The sequence below is a fragment of the Electrona antarctica genome (genome assembly GCF_951216825.1).
Source record: "Electrona antarctica genome assembly, chromosome: 8".
Classification (NCBI taxonomy): Eukaryota; Metazoa; Chordata; class Actinopteri; order Myctophiformes; family Myctophidae; genus Electrona; species Electrona antarctica.
In genome coordinates this window covers 17601043-17624127 of record NC_136789.1, presented here as the reverse complement: position 1 = coordinate 17624127, position 23085 = coordinate 17601043, and the positions used below count along the sequence as shown (strand labels likewise).

General features: G+C 43.3%; 2 protein-coding genes across 2 annotated transcripts; one reads left to right on the top strand and one right to left on the bottom strand.

Moving 5' to 3' along the window:
- Positions 1–2486: 2486 nt before the first annotated feature.
- Positions 2487–19292, top strand: LOC306928636 (von Willebrand factor A domain-containing protein 7-like; the record flags this gene model as incomplete). The annotated part of the gene is made up of 16 exons (XM_079508897.1): positions 2487–2601; positions 2940–3215; positions 3311–3404; positions 3858–3992; positions 6886–7072; positions 7836–8008; positions 8371–8480; positions 8694–8810; positions 10487–10690; positions 11220–11352; positions 11916–12062; positions 12522–12614; positions 13729–14006; positions 15107–15400; positions 15626–15973; positions 19191–19292. Exons 1-16 carry the CDS (start codon positions 2527–2529, stop codon positions 19290–19292), a joined length of 2766 nt encoding a protein of 921 aa, XP_079365023.1. The 5' UTR covers positions 2487–2526.
- A 63-nt stretch (positions 19293–19355) lies between these two features.
- LOC306927919 (coronin-6-like) lies at positions 19356–21717 on the bottom strand. Its single transcript, XM_079507803.1, has 3 exons — positions 21662–21717; positions 20854–21081; positions 19356–19585 (listed from the first exon to the last, which is right to left on the bottom strand). Exons 1-3 carry the CDS (start codon positions 21677–21679, stop codon positions 19547–19549), a joined length of 285 nt encoding a protein of 94 aa, XP_079363929.1. The 5' UTR covers positions 21680–21717; the 3' UTR covers positions 19356–19546.
- Between the last annotated feature and the right edge of the window lie 1368 nt (positions 21718–23085).

Below are 23085 nucleotides of genomic sequence, written 5' to 3'. Positions count from 1 at the left end.
GGAACAAAAGGCACCAGCTACTACGTCACTGACACGCTGCAACACGCTGCAACACACACTGCAACAACACACTAACACGACACAGTCTTACCCTCCGCGTCGATCCACGGCTATCTCCTCATGTCGCGCCGCACGCCCACAGTCAACAACACCCGCGTAAAAACTGTCATTGCACTGCCACTACAGCCGCCTCCCGTCCACACTCACAAACAACATCAATATCAATAATAAACACAAACACGCCACAAGCACCGACACCCCCGCCTAATTTGTTGCCAGGTCTATGAAAACAAGCCCAGAAAAAATGCCATTCAACACGCTACTTACAACTCGCTTACAATTCGCGGACCTGGCAACACTGCATCCTGTTTTCCCATTGGCTACGGTTGCTACAACACGCATTTGCACTGCATCTTGGGAGCAACACAGCTTAATGTAGGGGTCACCGATTGCTGTGCTACATCCCCCTCATGTCCTCACCACCCCGTTCGGCTACACCACACACACTCACCTACACAATTCTCCACATGCAACACAGGGCCCTTATTGGCTAGCCCCCTCACATGGCGATCCCCACGCAACAAAACACAGCCAGCCACACACACACACACCCACCCACACACACACACACAACGCCCACGTTCGGAAATATCGCACTGAGCGCACTGTGCAAACCTGGCGTGGTACAAGCGGGACACACCGACGCGCAAATATCGACACGAACAACAACAACAACACTACACGCACACGCGCGCGCTGCAACAACACACAGCTACGTCCAGTGTGTGTGTGTGTGTGTGTGTGCGTGCGTGCGTGCGCGGGGGGGAATTTGGATCGCCTCGCGATGCAGCGAAAATGCCACTACACTACACAGGGCTCGACAGTGCGACTAGGTACTCGCATTTGCGCCTTACAACATCACCGTGCGAGTTGTAACATTCACTTTGTACCACCGGTGCGACTACACAATCCGAACTTTAAAGCTACAACTTGCGCAGTTTACATCCACAAGAATGTGTCACTCTCTCGGTTCTGCACCGCTGCTGGAGAAGTATAGCACTGTCGCAGGCAGCGCCACTAATCCCCCCCCCCCCCCCCCACACACCCCAGAGACGGAGGAGAGAGAAGAGAGCGAGAGAGACAGAGAGCACACACGTGAGTCCTGCAAATTATATTGACCCAATATTAATTTGTACAACCTAGCAAAGCATAAGATATCATGCTTTGGAGAATAGGCTGGTCTCTCTTTTTACAAGACATAAGCCATTGCATACAGCTTCTCAACCCTTTTAAATTTCAAGGACCCCCATAACTCTGAGAGTAACACCAAATGGACCCATAAGAGTCCCATTTGATTCCATTTGTACAGTATCACAGTTAAACGTTATAACAGAGTCCATTTGGTTCCATTTGTACACTCTCAGAGTTACAGACCTGTAGGGTCCACTTGGTTCCATTTGTACACTCTCTGAGTTACAGACCTATAATGGGTCCATTTGGAACCCCCTCAAGGAACCATGAGGGTCCCTGGATCACACCTTTGACAGCCACTGCTTTAAATCTATACATAACTAATATAGAGCATATTTGATCCATTTATTGTTATGGATAAGAACAACAACACTACACGCGCGCGCGCGCACGCGCTGCAACACAAAACAGCTGCATACAACGCGTGTCACTGTGGACTTCTGTATCTGTGGACTTCTGTATCGCAACGCGGGGCAACGCAACTCTGGGATGAGCGGGCCGAAGGCCCGCGAAATTCTAGTACCTATACACATTAAAACATATGAAGACCGGGCTAAATCAGGATGACTCCTACTTACTTAAGATTTTACTTGTAGCAAGCAAAAAAGCTATTACAAGAAATTGGTTACAAAAGAATTGTCCTACTGCTGACCTATTTATCAACATTGTGAAACAACTACATCTCCTAGAACAGATTACCTATTCTTTAGACTGCAAGGGTGAAAGAAGATGGGAGAAATGGATAGAGTATTTAGCGGATATGGAGTGAATATGGGCTGTGTCTTTCCGGTTGTCAATGAATCCAAAAGTCTGTAATATGTATTGTTGTTGCTTGTTGCTGTACATTCCATGACCTCGTTTGTTTGTTTGTTTTTTAATTATTATTCTGTTTCTTCTGTTGATGTTTTTGTTTTATTGTATGCCTTGTTTGTCTTTTGTGTCTCTTGCATATTCAAAAATTCAAAAAATAAAGAGAAGACCGAATGGTCGTAGCATACACACGGGTGCGCACACACACACACACGCACACACACATATGCATGCATATTTCAGACATGTCACCAATATGCACACAATGACCATGTAGCTGGTATGAATGAAAACAAATCATTTTTTCCCCATATCTATCCCACAACAAGCATTGCAATGAGGAACTCTCCAGGACTGGCAGTATTGGTTCTCCTTCTTCTGCAGACCGGAGGATCTCTGGGGTTTCAGAATCGTGAGAACCTACCAGGTGACTCCCTGACCCTGAATCACCCTACCATCACGGAGATGGCTATCTTAAATGCCACTCTACAGGTGTGCCGAAACCTTGCCCTAGAGGCAGGTAGACACTTCACGTCACCAGTAAGGATCCATTGACATTGTGTGTGTGTGTGTGTGTGTCTGTGTCAAATGTTTTACTAAGTAAAAGTAACAATATGTGCTTGAGTAAAACTACTAAAGTACTGGCATCAAAATGTACCCCCTTATGGCTATTGACGTAATTGACGTAATGAATCAATAAATCCCTTATGGCCACTGACGTAATTGACGTAATCGTTTAATCCCTTGTAATCGGGAGCTTAATATAACAAAATGTAGCAACTTTTTAAAAAAAAGTAGAGTACTTGAGTTACCACTGTCCATTTGACTTCTTCTGGTAGTGTTTATATGGTATTTGGATGTTTTTCCCCCCACTGCAGCGACAACAGCCTTTGACAGCTGAAGCTGTCATTGTGGCCTGTTCCTCACAGAGGTCCTCGAAGACCTTCCGCCAAGCCATTAAATATATCAAGTGGCGAAATGTACGAGTGGACCTCCGCCATGCGCTCAACGAGAGCTACCATTTTGACGCGGAGCGTTTCACTGTGGGAAGGAGAATCATCACACATGGTTTGTCCGCGGTCAAAGCCAACAACAAGCAAGGGAACTTTGAAGCGGCCAGGCAGATGCTGGGGGAAATCTTACACCCCTTACAGGTATGACTCATATCGTTGTCGTTATCGTTGTTCTGTTTGACAATTTATTTTCCCCCAATTAATCTTGGTGTAAATTGTTTTCCTCTAATGTGAAGGACTTCTACAGTCACTCCAACTGGGTGGAACTGGGCAACAAACTCCCAAACTCCAACCTAATCAGATCTGACACCAGCATTGGCAACATTGCAGGTAGCCTACCAATATCTGTTTGGTTTAATATACAAAATGTGTTTAGCAAAAATCGGAATTCAGGCCAGAGAAATCTGCTCTGGTATCCAGGGAGAGTGCGTGCAGTTTTCGCTTCGATCGGGCACTATGATCGTTGATTGCAAAATAAAAGTGTCAGGAAATTAGGATGTATGAGATACTTGACCGTGTAAGTTTATGAAATGCTTTATAATGGTGTGTTATTACTTAAGGTTAAAGCAGTATTAATATTTATGAGTGTTTACAACTATAATTATACAGTGTCATAATGTTTAAAATGCATTGTGTATATATGGGCTTCATAGAAAGCATTACCCAGGGATCAGTGTTGTTCGTCTGTCTTGAGAAACAGAAAACATCAGATACCCAGTTAGTGTGTTGTGGTGATAATTTGCCGTTTGTGCAAAAATAATTGGTGGAACTACTTTTCTACAGATGTTAACAGGGCAACCTGCCAGAACTGTGATGGAGATGACTGTAGGAACAATATTTTGGAAGACATCATACAGGAGAAAGTACTGACTTCAGGATACTATGGCATTGCGCCGTTCTTCTCAACCAAACCAAAAGGTAAGAGACTCAGTACAGTCACCTGTAGAGCACCGATCGAAGTCTGACATCACTCAACACCTCCCAGGGCTAGTGGCAGTGATCAGGACCTCAGCACTCTATATTCAATGGTGGAAAAAGTACTCGCATTCATATCTGGGTATTTGGCTCGATGAAAGATTTACATTTAAATATCATATTACTGCCCAGGCGGTGGCGTAACCGTCTGGGCACCCGACTGGTAATCCAGTCGCAGTGTGCCGCGGGTTCGACTCCCGAGCCCGACACGACCTTTACTGCATGTCTTCCCCCATCTCTCTCCCGTTTCCTGTCAGCCTACTGTCTGTCCCTTCAAAAAAACCAATAAAAGGCGTAAGCCGCAAAAAAATATCTTTAAAAAAAATATATATATCATATTACTGACCTTACAGCCAAACTAAGACAGAAAATTGGTTTTCTTTACAGATGCTCTTTTCGAGAATAAATATTATTGGTGTCCAAATGTACTGAAAGTAGAAAGTACTCATTATGCAGAATGTTCCATTCCAAGTTGTCAAATGTATTAATTTTTAATTAAATTAAAAATCTTTTCAAAATAGCCGATTTACAAGCTCACAATGCGCTTGTAGATAAAAAACAAGAATTGATTCAATATGAATAATAACCAGCAGCTTCCGTATAGATGTGTGTTTAATATAAGGGGGGTCCCTGCGGAGGTTGGTGCAGTGGTCCGCGGCAATGTTCCCTCTAATTTGTTTTCGGTCTGAGTAAACACTCAAACCTCCTGAGCAGACATCAGCAACTGCTGAGCAAACATACATCACCTTGACACCAACTAGCCCAACATGAGAGAATGCGAAGTAAGCGCCCCACACTTCACACAGGTGTGATTTTTTTTCTTTTTGCCAAATGGATTTTGGGAGTGAATCAATGAATAGTTAGATAAGGCAACAAGTTACAACATTCTTTTTGGTAATATCAAGGTGGTAGGCTAGCAATTTTAGGAGCCTTTTCAGGCTGTGACCCGACAAAGTAATCATATTTGAACTGGGGACCCCCCACCCAGACAAGCAACAGAATGGTTCCACAGATATATGTTGTGAAATAGCAGATGTCCATGGTCGTTGTGAACTTGTGGATTGTCTATTTGCACAATTGTTGCCTCTGTCTTATATAATAATAGGGCTGTCAATCGATTCAAATATGTAATCGCGATTAATCACATGATTGTCCATAGTTAATCACAAATTAATCGCATATTTTTATCCGTTCTAAATATACCTTAAATCAGTGGTTGTCAAGATTTTTCATATCAAGGCCCATTATTTATTCTGCATTTGAGCCACGGACCACCATTTGATGACATTTAGCCTTCCAGACCCAAACTAAAGAACTGTATTGATGTTGGTACCATTAGGAGAGATAACAGACCAATGTTGATCAAAATAATTTTGCTACATTCTGAAATGTAGCAAAATTGTGTAGAAGTAATGCAGATGTTTAACATTTTTTCAACTGTTGAGTGTGAAATTGAACCAAATGGACCCACTTGGTTTAATTGTACTCGCAAGAGTGAAAGATCTCTAAGGGTTCATTTGGTTACCAAGTCTCCATCATGTAGCTGGGGACCACCTGGAACCCCCTCAAGGACCACTGGTGGTCCCCAGACCACAGGTTCAGAACCACTGCTTTAGTGCTTTTCAAAATACTCTTATCAACATGGGAGAATGCTTGTTTTTTTGCAAATGCCATGGAAGAGGGCAGAAATTCTCAAAGCATAAACTCCACACACACGCTGCGCGCACTCCCAGACGAGACCCCTCCGCTCCGCCTGCCTCTCTCTCCTGCAAGCACGCACACACACAGGCTGTCAACATTAGCTTTAGCAGGCATTAGCATGGTGCAAAAGTAACTGCTATGTTTGTCTCCCGAAACTGTTCAGTTCAGCCTGCATGAACAGCACTCAAGCGCTCGGTTTCTTCCCCCTCAATGTCGTAACTCTTCTATTAGTTGGCTCTGGGTCAAACCACCGCGATGGGAAATGGCTGTGAATGTGCGTGGCAATGGAATTGGCCAATGCGAACTCTATAATCGTAATACTTTGGCACAAACCAACTATTGGCGAAGAACAATATTGATGTAACTAAGAGTTTCGATGAGTTAGCTATATTTTATATACAGAGATTTAGAAGGAATAAGCAAAATCGTGAGGCGACAATTCCTCCTCCTCCGCTGTTTCTCTTCTCCTGAGGAGATCACACTGGGCGGTGGCTTCCAGGCGTGTGTGTGTGTGTGTGTGCGTGTGCGTGTGTGTCTGAGCCAATGGCACGAGGGGAGGCAGTGTTGCCAGGTCCGCGAATTATAAGCGAGTTGGAGTGTGTGTAAGTAGTGTGTTGAAAGGTGTTTTTTGTGGGCTTTTGAAATATGCGGACTTGGCAACACTCAGCAGAAAGATCTACCGGTCGACTAGCGGTGTCAGTAAGGTGTCGTAAGTTTCCAGGGCTAATACTGACCAGCCACCTTCTACGAAGGCTGCTGGTAAAAAAGCTGGTAGATCTGCTATTTTCAAATGGTCGAATTTAAAAGTGGTTAAGTATGTTTTGTAATAATAATCAAAATCTACAAAGTAAGATTTAAAATATGTAGTGGAGTAAAAGTACAATATTTGGATACGAGATGTAGTGGAGTAAAAGTAACCTAAGCTTTCTGAAAACCTTTCTTTGAGGTATTTGTACTTTACTACTTTACAATTTCCAAAGTACAAATACCTCAAAGAAAGGTTTTCAGAAAGCTTAGGTTAGGTTTTAGAAGGTTTTTTTTTTTAAAGACTCTGCCTCGGGTCTAAATGGGTTTGATTAAAGGCATTTTAAACCATTTGATCACTTAGTATGTTCTCAAATCTAACGGTGAACAGGGAAATGCAGCCACGGAGGCCCTGTCGACCTGTCAAGCGGCATGGAGCCAAAAGGCGGGATCAACAAGGACACACGGACCTCCAGCCACGGTCATCTCCATTCTGAAGCAGCACATCTGGCAATAGCTGCTACCAGAGAGCTGCTGGAGGACATTGATGCAGCAGCCGGACACACAGACTTCCTACAGTAAAGCATCTAACAATGCACATAATGTTAAAGTTGTTCACACAAAAACATGACTTAAATTACACACTCCATGAAGTCTTTTTTGAGTGGTACTGTCACTCCATTGCGTAGCTATGTATATGTGTCCCTGTCGGTCTGTCCGTCCGTCCGAGCAGTGACACACACACACACACACACACACACACACACACACACACACACACACACACACACACACACACACACACACACACACACACACACACACACACACACACACACACACACACACACACACACACACACACACACACACACACACACACACACACAGGCCAGGAAGGAGGGCTTGTACAGTACAGAAACACTAACTTCAGACTGGTCTGACTGGCGGAGCCTCCAGTACTGAGTCTCCTACTGAACGATGACACTGTCCCGGTCACACACTTATTGGCTCAGGAATGTGACATGAACACAAATCTCATGAAATCAAGGCTGGGGTGTGTAATTGAAAATATCTTTTGGGTGAACTACACTATACCGCCCTCTTTTTCCGTCTCCACCAAAAATAGCCGATCTACAAGCTCAAATGCAGCGCGTAGCATCAAAAGTTTAAACGACTTGAGTAAAAATGCTACTCCACCACCACCACCACCAAATCTCTTTGACCTGCTTTGAGCTTGTAGATCTGCTATTTTTGGCAAATGTTCCCCCCAGAATAGGCATGCGGGATTCAAGTGAAAAGGGTGTTTTCCATTTCTCTTTCTCTCGCCTCTTCTGTCAGGTTGATGGGGATCTCCAAGGGATCTAATAAAGCTCTCTGTTTTGTGATTGACGCCACGCCAAGCATGAGGGATGACATTGAGGCGGTGAAGGCAGTGACCTCTCTCTTTGACAGTAAAGTTGGAACACCAGACGAGCCCTCATCGTACATCCTAGTTCCCTTTAGAGATCCAGGTAGGATAGTTCAAAAATAAGAGAAATTTAAAAAAAGAGAATAAAAAAGAAACTTTACAGCAATGCTTAATTTGTATCCATTTTCTCCTAAATGACTTGAGTCAATGGTGAACAGTTCTTTGAGTTCCAAAAAGGGTAAACAATTGTTTAGATGGATCACCATTAACTTACGTACCATGAGATGGTCTAATCTGACAGTTTACTTTTAATTCCAGGGAGTGTTCTGTGCTATATACTGTATTACATTCTAATCCATCAACAGTATTCTTATTGACCTCATGATATACCTCATAATCCATGCCTCAAAAGTTTAAAAGACTTGAATACAAATTCTACTTTTTGTCCCCCACTCTGAACGTTAGACTTTGGTCCACTGATGAGGACAACAGATCTAAACATCTTCAAAGCTCACATTAATGAGCTGATACTACAAGGAGGGAACAATGATTTACCCTGTCTTTCAGGGCTTCAGGTAGAGTGGTGTGGACTGCTTCCCTGTTTGTTCTGCAGCTTTTATTCATACGAACCAGGGGTGGAAAGTAACTAAGTACATGTACTCATGTAGGCCTACAAACATTGTGCTTTTACTCCACTACAACTTGTTGAAAACTTTAGTTACATAGTTACTTTGTAGATTGTGATTCAACACTACTTCCTTTTCTCTGTTGTGTTCATCTGTGTATAGCTGGCTTTAACCGGGGCCCCTCCAAACTCTGAGATCTTCCTCTTCACTGATGCCTCGGCTAAGGACAGCCACCTGAAGAGCACGGTGACCGCATTGATCGAGCGCACCAAGACAGTGGTGTGTGGCTGCCATAGATAACAGTATATCGTTGCTCCTATCTTCATATTTTAACTTTGTGTTTTATTTAATTTTTTCGTAAATGAATGCCCAGCTGATCATACTACAGCGTCACACAAAAGTATCCGATATACAAGCTCTGGCGTGTTTTTAGCTTGTTGATCTGCTACTTTTGCTGTTTTTTTTATTTGAACCCTGAAAAGAAACTGTTGGACATATGTTTCCACCCAGAGACAATATAGTATTGTCATATTTTTTTGAGGGGCACTAGACCCTCCTATACAAATGTGTCACATTGACATTTGCCATTGACATGAAAGGAGAATTTACGTCATATGTGGATGGGCAAATCGACTTTTCTAAACACAGTGCAACTGTTTTAAACGTTGAATATAAAGACTATATCATGGTTAAAAGATAACATAAGTTGACAAATTAATTCATGAGGAAGTATATTAATTGGATGATGTACGATAAGAGCGCCCCTCACTTCACACAGGTGTGATTTTTGGTTAGTATTTTTTTCTCGATTTGTGCCTTTTTTTTCCTTAACGTCCCCAACAGAAGCCAAAGCTCCAATATGGTTCATTAAGTATTGTCTTATTTGTAAATATCAGAATAAATTCAGGTAGCTACAGTTAGAAGGTATATGTACGTCCCCCGGTGACTGTAATCCTGGGCGCTACTCTCTGCCAACCTGGGAGAGCCCCGAACTGAGCTCATACATCCTTCAATTCATGAGGAGTGAGCAGGCCGCTTCTTATCACCTGACAGCAGGGAGTTTCTGCGGTAGGACTAATCAATCAATCAAACTTTATTAAAGACACAAGGTCCATATTGACATAAAAAAACAGAGACAAACAAAAGGCAGACATTGTCTACATAAAATCACAAATGCATAGTTGCATACTATACAGGCTTACACGCCAATGGTTCCACAGTTTAGAAACAAACCTGACTGAACTCAATAAACGGTTAGTCAGAATAACAATAATGCTGTTGACAGAATCCGACAACCTACACATACATTTGTACATGAGGTTCCTCAGCACAGCTGAGCAGGTGGGTACGCCGATGCTGACAAACATTTCGCTTGCACTGCTGCACCGTGGTTATCGTTATTCCAATCCAAACAGTTCCTTCCTCTCCACCAGGCAAACCAAGCTCTAGCTTGTTAAAATTATTTTAAACTTCTCCATCAAATAGTTGACTTGAGGAAGTTGATCCTCTGCCTGGCCAGTATTTAAATCCAACTTCTGGTTCTGTCAAAATCCAAATCTAAATACATGTTTTCTACTATATAAAACCTGGAAAGCATCTGTGTGCTTTCCATTGCAGAGTTTCGGTACTGCCAGTGTGTATACATAAAGCATCTGTGTCATTGCAGGGTTTCGGTACTGCCAGTGTGTATACATATAGCAGTGTGTATACATATAGAATTTCTTTCTCAAAACTCTTAGGATCATCTGCATGTAGTCAGTACGTGAGCCCAGCGTCCATGACATCATGGACACTGCTAAAATATCTAAAACCACATATCACAAAAAAACAGGAAAGTGTTCTAAATCTTCTAAATGTCATTAACATATTGTTTTGCAAAAAGGGTGAAGTGTCCCTTTTAATTAAGAGAGCTACCACATTAAGTTGATTTAATCTACATGAATAATTGCATGCAGGTGAACTTCATGCTAACCGGCGTGTTTGGGCGCCGTCGTCGGAGGCGGTCTGACAGCGGCGTACAGATGGCCCACATGAGCCGGACAGACGCCCAGGTCTACAAAGACCTGGCTCAGGCGTCTGGGGGACACGCTATTGAAGTCACCAAGAGCGAGCTGCTAGAGGCCACCAGAATCATTACAGAGTCCTCTGCTTCCTCACTGGTACTGTAATCTTCAACATCATTATGAATTCAACATAAAATAAAATATATCGCCAACAGTGTTCAACAAACTATTCTAAAGTCATCAGCATAATTACCACTGATAAATCAACACTTATTGTTCTTAATGAATATGGTTGCTGTAAATTAAAGCTACACTATTTGAGATATTTAAGCATTTTTAGTACTGTATATTTGTATTTGTCATTCAATGTCATTATGTTAGAATATGTTGGTATGGCAGGCTTTTGGGGGTTTCAAATCCACTTAACAGACCATGTATTGAACTGTACTTTAACTGGGCTTTTTCTGCAACCTGTTAAAGTATTCTATCAATCAAGCAGAAATATAGCTTTTCAAAATCCCGTATGGGATTAAAAACTATCAGCACATCACCCCGAATTAACTTTACCACAATGCGCTTCAGTCATCTGGTACGGCCAGTGTTGCAAGTTTCAAAACAGTTACCTCTCACTGCCACCAATGTGGCTTTAGTACTAGGAACAGATTCATAATTTTTGTTTCTGTAGGTGACCATTCTGCAAGCTGCCAGAACCCCAGGAAGGCCCGCTAATTTCACCTTCTCAGTAGACGAATCAGTGACAAACCTAATCATCTACATCACAGGACGCTCCTTGAGTTTCAGTCTTATAAACCCAGAAGGTAAAACGGAACTGCCAACTCTCACGCAATGAGCGTGGGATGCACGCAAATGACCCTCTTCACACGCACGCAAAACTGTGTCAACTCATTCACCACTGAGACATCCACTTCTGCCGGTATTTGGGCGACAAAGAGAATTCAATTATTGTATCTGAACTGAAGTAGCCCCATGCCCATTGACTGTAGTGAAAAGCAGCAATGATGGGTGGATGTGCGCGTCTCTTCAATCTTGTGTGAGGGACGCTGCGCACATTTACGCATGTCATTCCATTGATCATTTAGGCCACCAGACGTCACTGACAGGAGGATCAACCACATAGACCTTAAGATTAATTCATGTGTATACTACACATCCAAAATGTTAGCTGCCGGGTGTACCCTGGACAGAATGCACTGCAGGGGCAGCTAACCCTTCAGTTTGAGGAACAACAATAACACCTGTGAAGGAAGTTACATAACACAACTACTTTACGTCAATATGGCTGCGGTGAAAAAGGTCACTTGCTTGCTGTCAGCCTGTCACTGTGCTCTGTTGGTTTCCAATGCGTGTGTTGTGTTCACAGGAGTGTCTCAGAGCAGTGCTGATAGCACAGGACCGCTGGGTTCCATCCTGGCTGTAGGAAACTTCAGAACCATGCAGCTAAACAAACATGTGGGATCATGGGAAATACGAATGGTGTCCACACAGCCCTACACTCTGAAGGTCATAGGTGACGTGCATTTTACCTATTTGGTCATCTTGAGAGCCTAAAAAATCAGCAGCAGGGCATACTTTTGTTATTAGTGAGTTAGCTGTTATGCTCTGTAGCTTTCCCTTTTAAACAGCTAATTATAATTTAATAATAATAATGGCTAATAAAAAATGTATGTAGTATATTATTGCACTGACTGATATTTCTTGAATAAATTTATACATTTACATCAATACGAATAAATATCAATCAGTGAAATTCTACTATGCAAGACACATTGCATGGTTCGGAGGCAGATCTTCAAGGGCCTCAAGGGTTTTTCTACGTAGGGCCAGATCTACCAAAACAATAAAATGAGTCTCTATGCTCTCAGTATTCTAAAAAGTGTGAAAAGACACACTGGCTATATGTCTAATTGTCCTATGCACCTATCGCAAGCATATAACTTTCTTTCATGTATAACGTTTTTATTTTCAGGTCAAAGTGACATTGACTTCCTGTTTGACTTTGTGGAATTGGCCCAGAGCCCCTTTACAGGATATGATGTTTTAGAGACCCGTCCTAGAGCTGGTATGCATTGTTTATATGTTTATTAGAAGTTTTCAAATTTGTGTCACTTTTAAAAAATCTAAGGATGGGTCAGTCGGTCGGATGGACGGACGCCCGTCACAAAGACGCGTTCTGAGCTTGTAGATCTACTATTTTTGAGGGGCCCTCCTATAAACTAAACAGCTATAGTGTAGATTCTGTCTGAACACAAACATGAAATGCCATTGACATAAATTGGAGAATTTACATCATATGTGCCTGAGCAAATCGGCTGTCGGTATATCGGTGCAAACCCTTGGCCAATAAGGGGTGGTCCCTTATTGGTGACGTAACTACGATGATAAGAGCGCCCCTCACTTCACACAGGTGTGATTTTGGTTTAGAGACTTAGTGTACGATATAGGCTTAAAAAGGAAAACGAACCAGAGTTAAAACTGTATTTGGTGCGTTCTAAGTATAGAGTGTTTAAACTGAAGTGACATTGATAAATTCCAAATATTATCTAAGTATTCTGAGGCATCCCTGGACTTGTGTCAAGGCATCCTATAGTGTTCTGAGGCACCCCTGGACTTGTGTCAAGGTATCCTATAGTATTCTGAGGCACCCCTGGACTTGTGTCAAGGCGTCCTTTAGTGCTCTGAGGCACCCCTGGACTTGTGTCAAGGCATCCTATAGTATTCTTATATTAAGATTTATCTTCTTCCTGCTTAAGATTTATCTTCTTCCTGCTCCTTTTCTTTTCTGGTATGGAATATGTAAAAAAATAATAAGTACAAAGTAAAAATTAATATGATCATGTAAAACCATAACTGAAATGAAATAAATAAATATGAAATGAAATTCTGAGGCACCCCTGGACTTGTGTCAAGGCATCCTATAGTGTTCCGCGGCACCCACTTTGAGAACCCCTGCTCTACACCACATCTCCTCAACAAAAATAGCTTGTAGATCGACAAATATGGATGCTAAAGTTCAAGTGCTTAAGGATGTTATTGTCAGGCAGTTCAAATCCCTCTGGTCCAGTTGGGCCAGGGTGTAGCTAAAGGAAGCTTTTTAAGACTCTTTTTCTTTCCCTCAGAAATTGACTGGATGATGCAGCATAAGATATCCATATTTCTTTCATTTGCCATTAAAGGTGTTAATGGTTCATTGTTGGTGACGGTCACGGGGAGTGACTCGGCAGCGGTCACGGGGGTGTCTCTGGTGGAAACATCGGGGGCAGCAGAGGTTAGCGGCACCGTGAGGTTACTGGAGGATGGAGACTACCTAGTCCAGGTGGACAGGGTCCCATCAACGGAGTTTGTGGTGCGCGTGAAGGGGAGGCTGGGCAGCAGCAGCGAGTCCAGAGCGTCAGCTGTTGACTTCCAGAGACAGTCTGCTACCAACTTAAAGGCTTCCAGCCTGACTGTCACGGTGAGCACCTGCCATGACTCCATAACTAAACCAAACAAGTGGTTCTCAAACCTTTTCATGTCATCATTTAAAAAAGTTAAATATTTTTAGTCAATGAGTGACAGACATATACTGACCATGATACTATCAGTATCGTGGTCAGTATCCAGGGCACGGGTGTGGAACGCGTCAGCCTCAAGCAGGGCAACGGAGCACTGAACACCAGCGTGGCAGTGAGCAGCACGCAACACCAGAACATAACCCTGGTGTCCTACAGCGCCTCCTGCTGTTCACCCGATGTAGAGCTGCAGGTAACCTTTTCATGTCATCATTTAAAAAAGTGAAATATTTTTAGTCAATGAGTGACAGACATGATACTGACCATGATACTATCAGTATCGTTGTCAGTATCATGGTCAGTAACACTAGTGTAAACTCTATTATGCATTCAAAGAGATGCTTCTTCCAGCTTATCTATTTGGTTATTGGTAAAGAATAAGCTACACTGTTAACACTCAGCCAAATAAGATGTACAGCGTCACCACATGCCTCTATTATGCATTCAAAGAGAACGGAGCACTGAACACCAGCGTGGCAGTGAGCAGCAGGCAAAACCAGAACATAACCCTGGTGTCCTACAGTGCCTCCTGCTGTTCACCCGATGTAGAGCTGCAGGTAACCTTTTCATGTCATCATTTAAAAAAGTGAAATATTTTTAGTCAATGAGTGACAGACATGATACTGAGCATGATACTATCAGTATCGTTGTCAGTATCATGGTCAGTAACACTAGTGTAAACTCTATTATGCATTCAAAGAGATGCTTCTTCCAGCTTATCTATTTGGTTATTGGTAAAGAATAAGCTACACTGTTAACACTCAGCCAAATAAGATGTACAGCGTCACCACATGCACACAAGCAGACCGCCTGTATTGATGCTTCACCACTTAACATTAAATTGTGATTTGCCTCATTCACAAACTGCACACATAACACAAGCTAACTATGGATATCTGAAGATTGGACAAGGAGGCCACAGCGTTATTATAGTCTATATCCAGTTTGAAAAGTGCTTATCACAACTCCCAGTAATTGTTGTATCATTCTTCAATACATTTAGGCTGATTCAGATGGCATCTTAGAGCCAGGAACTCCGTTCCCGGTGCCTTTCACTGTGGCGATTAACGGCACAGGGGGAAACGTCACCATCCGAGCCACCAATGACCGTGGGTTTGACTTCACTTCACCAACCAGCATCCTCCTTACAGATGGAGGCAGTGCCAGTGGTACAGTGACCCTCATGGCCCATCTTAATACACCATCTGGATGTGACGTCACCTTAACCATCGAGGCTGAGGCGCCCGGGAGCACGGATACCAACTACGCTGTGCTGCGTTTTTCCATCGTTAACACGGTACGTCTCCCAAAGAGTGACATTACAGTTGTATGAACCATCTCCCTTTAACCACTTTCAACCTGGCGTCATTATAGGCGAAATAAATAAATACAAATCTTACATTTTCTGCAGATCTACAAGCTCACAACGCATCACAAAACGACATGTAAACTTGTAGATGTGTTATTAACACTGTTGCTTTGGTGGCTTAAGTGACCGATGTTTCCTTCTCATCCCGTATAGGTGACAGATTTCACTCGGCCAGTGTGTCAGCTGGCCGCCCTGGACCCCCAATGTTCTGAGTCCAACTGCAGTTTGTCTACGTGGCGACTCTCTGCCAGCGTCAGCGACGGCCCCCAGGGCACGGGTGTGGAACGCGTCAGCCTCAAGCAGGGCAACGGAGCACTGAACACCAGCGTGGCAGTGAGCAGCACGCAAAACCAGAACATAACCCTGGTGTCCTACAGCGCCTCCTGCTGTTCACCCGATGTAGAGCTGCAGGTAGTGGACGGAGTGGGCAACGTGGGCACCTGTTTCTACACTGCCAGGGAAACTGCCACTACCCAAACCACCAGCTCATTAACGCACCCCGTCACTCCAGCTGCTATAGCTAAGACCACTCAGCCCTGCTATGTTTTGTTTTTTAAAAGATATTTTTATGGGGCTTTTTCTGCCCTTATTGATAGGATGAAAGTAGTCTGGAGAGAGAGATGGGGGGAAGACATGCGGCAAAGGCCGTCGGGATCGGGAGGCGAACCCGCGGCACGCCGTCAGGCTGGCTCGGCAGCCTATGTGCCCCATAGAGTATATAAAGGATAGAGACCGAACTGGAGCACTAGCCCCGCCCCCAAGCTATTCATTTCGATGAAGTTGCTCAGTGGCGTTTTGAAGCACCCGGAAGACTGCCGGAAGTACCTCCTCCAGACCTCAAATTTGAGGTCCGGGGTGACGTATGGGTGACGTAGGGAGTGATGGTCCTACGGGGCGGCTGTGGCTCAGGAGGTAGAGCAGGTCGTCCAATGATCCATGGGTCGGCGGTTCGAATCCCGGCTCCTCCTGTCTACATGTCGAAGTGTCCTTGGGCAAGACACTGAACCCCAAATTGCTCCCGATGTGCTAGTTGGTGCCTTGCATGGCTTCCGCTGCAATCGGTGTATGAATGTGTGTGTGAATGGGTGAATGTAATGCACAATCTATGTAAAGTGCCTTGGATAAAGGCGCTATATAAATGCACCATTTACCATTTACGTGTCCGTGCACGGGTCCGCCTGCAGTCCTTCCTCTTACCACTAGGACCCAGAGCTTCAACGTTGGAGCGCCTCACTGGCCCCTTGATGTGCCCAGGCGGTTGAGCTAACCGTCCGGGAGCCCTCCTATCTTTGCCTGAATGTGGCTATCACACTGATACTGGCCCCCCTACTAGCCCCCTAGTACAGTGGTTCCCTAACTGGGGTGTTGGACCGCAACTCTACAAAATCCCCAGATTATCTTAATGTGCAACATCGTTTTCTCACTCAACAGTAAATGAACCAATACAGAATAAGTGAATACAGCCAAAGTATCTGCACATATCTTAAGTGACAATTTAAAGACCTTTCGAATGCTTGAAATGGCCAAATTGTCAAATATTACGCACATATCTATCAATTACACATTTAATGGAAGGGAAAATTCTGGGTTTTGTTCCAAAGTTCACCGTTAATATTAACTTTTTTATTTTAAGTAAATTATGTGAAATCCATCGTACTGTAGTAATGCTTCTAAATGTCTGTGGTTGATTATTAAATAAATATATTTTAAATATTATTTATTTCATGCTTTCACTGCATTCTGTGTGGGGGTGGGGGGGCGATTACATAATGTTCTCCAAGCCTTCGATAACAATTGTGGCATTTCCATCCTAGGGAGTGCATTGCTTGCTGATTATCCCTTTCACACTTATGGGCATGTCATAATAGGCGAACATTCAGAAGAAATAGTCAAAAAGTATGAAATAGATCTACAAGCTTGCATCACGTTGCCAGGCACTGTAAGCTTATACATGCAGCTATTTTCCGCAAAGACATTGGTGTAGCGGGAGAAAAGCCTGGGGGACCTCATGGACATTTTTGTCAAAATTATATTTTTGCCAGAAACACAAAGAGATAGCCCTGAATGACCATAACAGGTCTGTAACTCAGAGTGAATGAGAGTAACTCCCATATCTGCTGGGCGAAGTACAACAATGTGCAAACACAGCAGCAAGATTCGTGAGTTGCTGTGATAGGAGAAGGATATCAAACGGAACACAACCACCCTAAAGACTAATCATTGTGTATATTCCTGCACTATACCTGCATCCAGTGATCTATGTACAATATAGAAATTGATCTATTGACGATTCTGACGTTCAAATGTACATATTTTTTGTTTTGATTGTATTGCTGTATTGTTGTATTGTGCTTTCTGCTTTGGCAATGTAAACGTATGTTTTCTCATGCCAATAAAGCCCTTTGAATTGAAATTGAATTGAGTGTTCCATTTGTACACTCAAGAGTTATGGTGGGCCCTTGCAAATAAAACATAGTACTAGTTGGACTCATAATGTGACAGTGTTATTCATATTATCAAGAAAACCTGGAGACTTGACATGCAGTTATTGGGTCTTAAGATCAAAATGATAACATTTTAACGGCGTATGAAACAAAATCTAAAATTTGCCACGCACAAGAACAAGTCACACATTTGTCCATGTACGGACATGGATGACCCCTGAAGATATCAATGATCAAACCAAGATGATGAACGAGACAAATGTTTTTAAAAAAAGGTTGTTTTTTTATTTACTGTTTTACTGATGTCCTCACGTCTCATCTATATCCCTTTACAGAACACACAAAACTTTTCACTTTTTTTTGGTTTTCACATCTTTTTTGCTTTTTTGCTTTGTCACTATTTACATTTTGAAACGTTCGTCAGAGACTGAGAAATGCATTTTATGGTCAGTGATCTTTTTTATCTTTTTTAAAGATATTATTTAGGACTTTATTGGATAGTGTACAGTATGGTGACAGGAAATGGGGGAGAGAGAGATGGGGAGTGACACGCAGCAATGGTCGTCGGAATCAGGAGTCGAACCCGAGATACGCTGTCAGCCTAGGAGCCCGGACCGCTAGGCCGGTCCGGGCCGGCTCAGAGAGGTTATATTATTAGGAACCAACTTGCAAGAATTACCATCCATCTTCCTCTCACACCATCCTCCTTGCCCATTTCAGAAGACTTTACCACTTAATATTATTATTATTGATCACTTATAAGTTATCACTCAAAAGCCATAACGCCATAGAGTTGCACAGGGACCGGATGGCTAGAGATTACAAGGCAGTAGCGGGCTTATTGAATGTTATTGTAGGTGGTTGCTATGGTTCCTGGCAAAAATATGAATATACCGTCATTCAGTGTGTGTGTGTGTGTGTGTGTGTGTGTGTGTGTGTGTGTGTGTGTGTGTGTGTGTATGTGTGTGTGTGTGTGTGTGTGTGTGTGTGTGTGTGTGTGTGTGCGCCTGCCAGTGTGTGTGTGTGTGTGTGTGTGTGTGTGTGTGTGTGTGTGTGTGTGGTGTGTGGTGTGTGGTGTGGGTGTGTGTGTGTGTGTGTGTGTGTGTGTGTGTGTGTGTGTGTGTGTGTGTGTGTGTGTGTGTGTGTGTGGGCATGTCAGTCAGTGCCATTGGTGTACTGGGAGAGCTTATTCTCCAGGTCACAGATTCTCTTCTCCTGAGACAAAACTGTGGCCTTCAGATTCTGTATCTCCTCCAGCAACCTCTCAATCAGAGGCTGGAGAGGAGAGGATAGGAGAGGAAAGGAAAGGATGGAAGGAGAGCATGAGAGGAGGATGGGAGGAGAGGATTGGAGGAGCAGAGGAGGGGAGAGGATAGGGGAGGAGGTGACAAGGAGGGGATAGGGGAGGCGAGAGGAGAGGAAAGAAAAGGAGACGATCAAAGAGGAGAGGAGGGAGAACAGACAAGGAGAAAGCAGATGTGAAGGAGTAAGGGAGAACCAGAAAGGAGAGTTGAGAGGTTTTAGGTAGAGAGTTTAGAAATAGTGTAAGACAAGAGAAAGGAGCCCGAGAGAGGAAATAGGAAGGGAAGGAACAAAGGCAGGATAAAAGAACAAAAGTGGAAAGGACAGGTCAGGGATAAATCAAACCAGGGAGCAGCTTGAAGCAAAGCTTTAGGTTTAGGACAAAGTAAACAGTACAAAAAAAGGAGAGATAAACAGAAAAGTGTTCAACCATGATAGCAAGATGCATATTTGTGCATCGTGCATATAAGTAACCAAGGCACGATAAAACATCAGCTAAATATATTATTGAATGATGACCACACATGTGGTCTGGCATGATTAGCTCATTGAGCGCTACTCAGAGTATACTTGACACTTGACAGAACAAAAAGGTTAGAGTTATATTCTGTATTAGGCATATTATTCTGTATTTCTTTGCATAGACCATAATGCCTTGGAACAGTACTTCGGTCTTTGTAACAGGTTCTGGTTTACAGAACGTGCGTGTGTTTAAGGGAGTTTGTTGGAAGTTTTGTAATGAGAAACAGGTCAGTGCTCCTAAAAAATATTTGAAAACCGCAAAAAAGGGTACATTTTAAATGGTGGTATTAGTATATCCATCCATCCATAGTATATAATATAATTAAATGTCACCTTATTTCATATTTTTGAAAATCTCTATGGGAAAAATGAATGGGTGGCACCACAAAATTGCCGGCACTGCTATGCCCAGGGACGGATTAACCCCCACGAGGGCCCCTGGGCCGGTAATATTTGCAGGGCCCCCATTTTCGTGTTTTTCCGTGTTTTTATCATGTTTTTGACCTAAATTTAACTAAATCTTTGGCCAATGAAGGGCCCCAGGAGCCCTTTTCAGGGCATCAAACCTAGTACTGTGCGGTCCAATTTCCCCGAAGGGCCTCTGAGAGCCAAGGGCCCCTGGGCCACGGCCCCACTGGCCCAATGGCTAATTTGTCCCTGGCTATGCCCTATTATAGAGAGCAGGCTAGGCATTATTTATGGACCATGTACAGTAAAGGCCCATTCATACTCCAGTTTAAGGTGCTAAGCGACTCACCACGGTGTATAGTTTTCTAAAGTTAGAAAACTACAACATTATGTCATTCACTGCGGAGTAGCAACTCACTGCTCACCCTGACACATCTCTCTGTTTTTACTGACTGACATCTCCCCTTTCACTCTGGGCTATCACCCCGTTCACTGATTGGTCTAGAAGATGGGTGGGCGGTCCCCTTGGTTTTTCAGGCACGGAGCCAAAGGGAGGCGCAGTCAATGCGGACATCACTGCGAGTGTGATGGACTCGACTCGTTAACACCATTTAGGTGATAAGGTTATCACCTTAAAAGGTGAGTTGCTTATCACCTAAAAGTGGAGTATGAATAAGAATAACAACTGAATGCTATACAACTTACCGGCAGACTGTTGGCATCGCAGGTGGACATGCTGCGACGGGTTGAGGGTCTGGAGTCCAGAACATTCTTCTTGGACACTTTGAGTGTCTGACTCTTTGGCGGCACGTAACCCTGCCTCATGGACACCAGGATGGGGTCATCGTCCCGGCCTTCCAGCCACTCCTCTAGCTCCATGGCTGGCTCTGGCCCTGCCGTGTCGGGGTACAGGTCGTCCTGGAACAGGTCCGACTGGGGTGAGAGAGGAAGAGAGAGAGGGGGGCGGAGAGGGAAATGAAGAGGCACTTTTATTCTGTGCGTCATCGATTCGCTAGGCACTGTTATTTGTTTACTGTACATATGTCGGGTGACGTTGGCCTAAATTCGGCCATAGCCACTTGCTCAAATGTGCCCAAATGTGATCACATTTGTGATGACGGCTATGGCCGTTTTTAGCCCAAGGAGTGTTTTTTTGTGCAAAACTATTAAACTAATGCTTGGAATGGATTCAGAATCATGAAAACCCCCTAGTTTGACACATCACATGCTCCTTAAAGCATAATGAAATTTGTAAAGGTTTGCCAGGTTGTCTTAGACAACTTGTCTATGGTGTGGCCACATATAACTGGCGATAACTGGCATTAAGCTATTTAATTGGAAGACTTAATCCAAGACTTAAAATATAAACAAGAGACAGTAGGAATGCAAAAAAAAAAAAAAATGTATGGTCACCAAAATAGTAGTGTTCCCATAAATCCCATGAGCTGTGCAGTTCACTGGGATTGGTCCACTTTTGTAGGGATACACATAGTGGCTGGCCTCTGCAGTCCACCTTTCTGGGAACTGTCATTGTGATCGGTTCACACTTCTTATCAAGGAGCTTGAATAACCTGGGAGGAGAGGAGAGGATTAACATAGTAAATGCAAACTCATACACAACACCAGTACAAGAAAACACCACGCACAATCGTACATCTCTTCCCCAGACTCTCATCTTACAGTCTGTCTCAAAGCAATAATTCAATTGAAATCACTGTAAACCATGGGTCTTCAACAGGGGTTTAAAATCACTGTAAACCATGGGTCTTCAACAGGGGTTTAAAATCACTGTAAACCATGGGTCTTCAACAGGGGTTTAAAATCACTGTAAACCATGGGTCTTCAACAGGGGTTTAAAATCACTGTAAACCATGGGTCTTCAACAGGGGGTCCAGGACTCCAGGGAGTCTTCAGAATTACTACATTTTTCTTTTTTTAATCATTAACCACTTAAAAATAGGCTACATGTGAACATGAATCCAACATATTAATACAAAAGATTGTAATGTTAGTGTTTTACTAACACTAACAATAACATTACAAAGATGCCCAGAACATCGAGATGAACCTGTTTAGTTTATGGCTGCTCCAACAGTAGTGGCAACATAAAAAAAACAAAAACAAAAACGTAATGTCAAAATATCCACCGCAGGGTCTGAGACCAGAGCCATTGAGTAATGGTTGAGACGAAGCAGTGAAGGTATAAAGTACGTCAGCCTTGTGTTCATAAAACAGAAAGAATGGGTATTGGGTAAGACTGACGTTATGTATCTTTCAGGACCTTTCTCAGACCCCGAGGTGGATATTTTGACATTACGTTTTTTTTTTTTTTGGAATGTTGCCACTACTGTTGGAGCAGCCATAAACTAAACAGGTTCATCTCGATGTTCTGGGCATCTTTGTAATGTCAGTGTTAGTAAAAAGCAGGTAAAAGAGTAACGTTTGAGGAAGACTAACATCAGTCACTCTACCGTTCACTGTAGTAGAAGAGGTGCGCCTGGTGAGGGTTTAAACCCCACAGCTATATATATATATATATAATCTTTATTTCAGACAGTAGTCCATATCACATAAAATCAACGTACAAATCACTGTAAACCATGGGTCTTCAACAGGGGTTTAAAATCACTGTAAACCATGGGTCTTCAACAGGGGTTTAAAATCACTGTAAACCATGGGTCTTCAACAGGGGTTTAAAATCACTGTAAACCATGGGTCTTCAACAGGGGTTTAAAATCACTGTAAACCATGGGTCTTCAACAGGGGGTCCAGGACTCCAGGGAGTCTTCAGAATTACTACATTTTTCTTTGTTGAGGCGCTGTTTATGCGCCGTGGTGTCAGTGTATGCAACAGAGTGCTGGCCCCGCCCCCTCCTGTTGTATAAAGCATCAGGGCTCAATGCAGTCCAGTGACATGACATGTGCTGAGGACTGAGG